The sequence below is a fragment of the Lactuca virosa genome, chromosome 7 (genome assembly GCF_052849685.1).
Source record: "Lactuca virosa cultivar CGN04683 chromosome 7, Lactuca_virosa_CGN04683_v6, whole genome shotgun sequence".
Lineage (NCBI taxonomy): Eukaryota > Viridiplantae > Streptophyta > Magnoliopsida > Asterales > Asteraceae > Lactuca > Lactuca virosa.
The window spans coordinates 84,887,393-84,888,790 of record NC_136432.1 but is presented as its reverse complement, the minus strand read 5'-3'; the positions used below and the strand labels follow the sequence as shown (position 1 = coordinate 84,888,790).

Sequence of the window (1,398 nt, the reverse complement as noted above, 5' to 3'; positions counted from 1 at the left end):
ATTTTCATTGTAATATTACTAATATATCTAATCCGTGGGCAACAACTATTCATATTTATTCTCTTTTTTTCTTATTGCCGTGGGGAAAAAGAATTCAAAACGGACAAAAACAAAAGAACCTTCCAGACCCATAATTCCGATCCACAAACTGCCCCGAATATCATTCGGGCAGGAACTTTCCAGACTCTCCACCCCTATAATATAAACACCCCGTCTCCCACATCAACCATCATAACCATACAAATCATTTCTCACAAAACCATTACCATTTACCAGTCTTTCGATCAATTTCATTTTCCCAGAACAACATGCCGACGAGAACAACCGGAGCTATGTCACAAGACTGGGAGCCGGTGGTGCTCCACAAATCCAGACCCAAAGCGCAAGTCCTCCGTGATCCCAAGGCAGTGAACCAGGCCCTCCGCGCCGGCGCTCAAGTCCAAACGGTGAAGAAATTCGATGGCGGAACCAACAAAAAGGCACCGGCGACCGCGGTTTATGCTAGGAAGCTCGATGAGGCAGCTGAGCCAGCAGCGCTTGATAGGGTGGCACCGGAGGTGAGGCAATTGATTCAGAAGGCGAGGATCGATAAGAAACTGAGCCAGGCGGATCTCGCGAAACAGATCAACGAGAGGCCTCAAGTTGTTCAGGAGTACGAGAATGGGAAAGCAGTTCCGAACCAGGCTGTGTTGGCGAAGATGGAGAGGGTACTTGGCGTTAAACTTCGGGGAAAAATTCACAAGTAATTTCTTTCTCCTACATGATGAAAAAACCTAGTAGATCGTATATCGTATGCTGTAAATTTGGTGTTTGTTAAGGTTTGATGGAGAATTATGGTGATCTTTATCGTTCATATGAGATTGCTTATCGAAATCGTTTGGTGTTGTAAAAATGAATGTGATATCTGAGATTTAGCAGTAATTTCCGTCCATAAGCTAATGACTGATTTTGTAAGGCAGAAACAAAAGAAAAGGAGAAAGATGCTTTACAAAAATGTAATAATCGCCCAAAAACTGATCATAAGAATGCAAATACGCAAATAGAGCTCAATTGATATCAATAGTATTTGCTTGATTCTAAGAGTAATTCCATTCGTAATGACCAGTCAATTAATGCCGGAGCTTCAATTAAGTCACGATTCATACATAAAAGCTTTGGAAATAATGTGCGTGATCCCTACAAATCGAAAAACTGATGTTTATTACCTAATTAACGAATAAAATGTCTGTTTTGAAGTATAATCGGAGTATTTCTTCCCAATAATTGAAATAATTCGTCTTGTGCAACATTTCTTTGGCCTCGGGCAAATCCTCCCAATTTTGCCTGCTCTTCGGCGGTAAGGCCATCTCCGGTGAACGTTCTAGCAACTTCTACAATATAGAATAATAGTCAAAAATG

General features: G+C 41.3%; 1 protein-coding gene across 1 annotated transcript; it reads left to right on the top strand.

Annotated features, from left to right (window-relative positions):
• Positions 1-211: 211 nt before the first annotated feature.
• Positions 212-873, top strand: MBF1C (multiprotein bridging factor 1C). Its single transcript, XM_079061540.1, has one exon. The coding sequence runs from the start codon at positions 309-311 to the stop codon at positions 744-746; it is 438 nt and encodes a 145-aa protein (XP_078917666.1). The 5' UTR covers positions 212-308; the 3' UTR covers positions 747-873.
• Positions 874-1,398: the final 525 nt, after the last annotated feature.

Bases quoted from the DNA above. Each gene is read 5' to 3' on its own strand.
- MBF1C (XM_079061540.1), top strand. From the start codon at position 309: ATGCCGACGAGAACAACCGGAGCTATGTCACAAGACTGGGAGCCGGTG.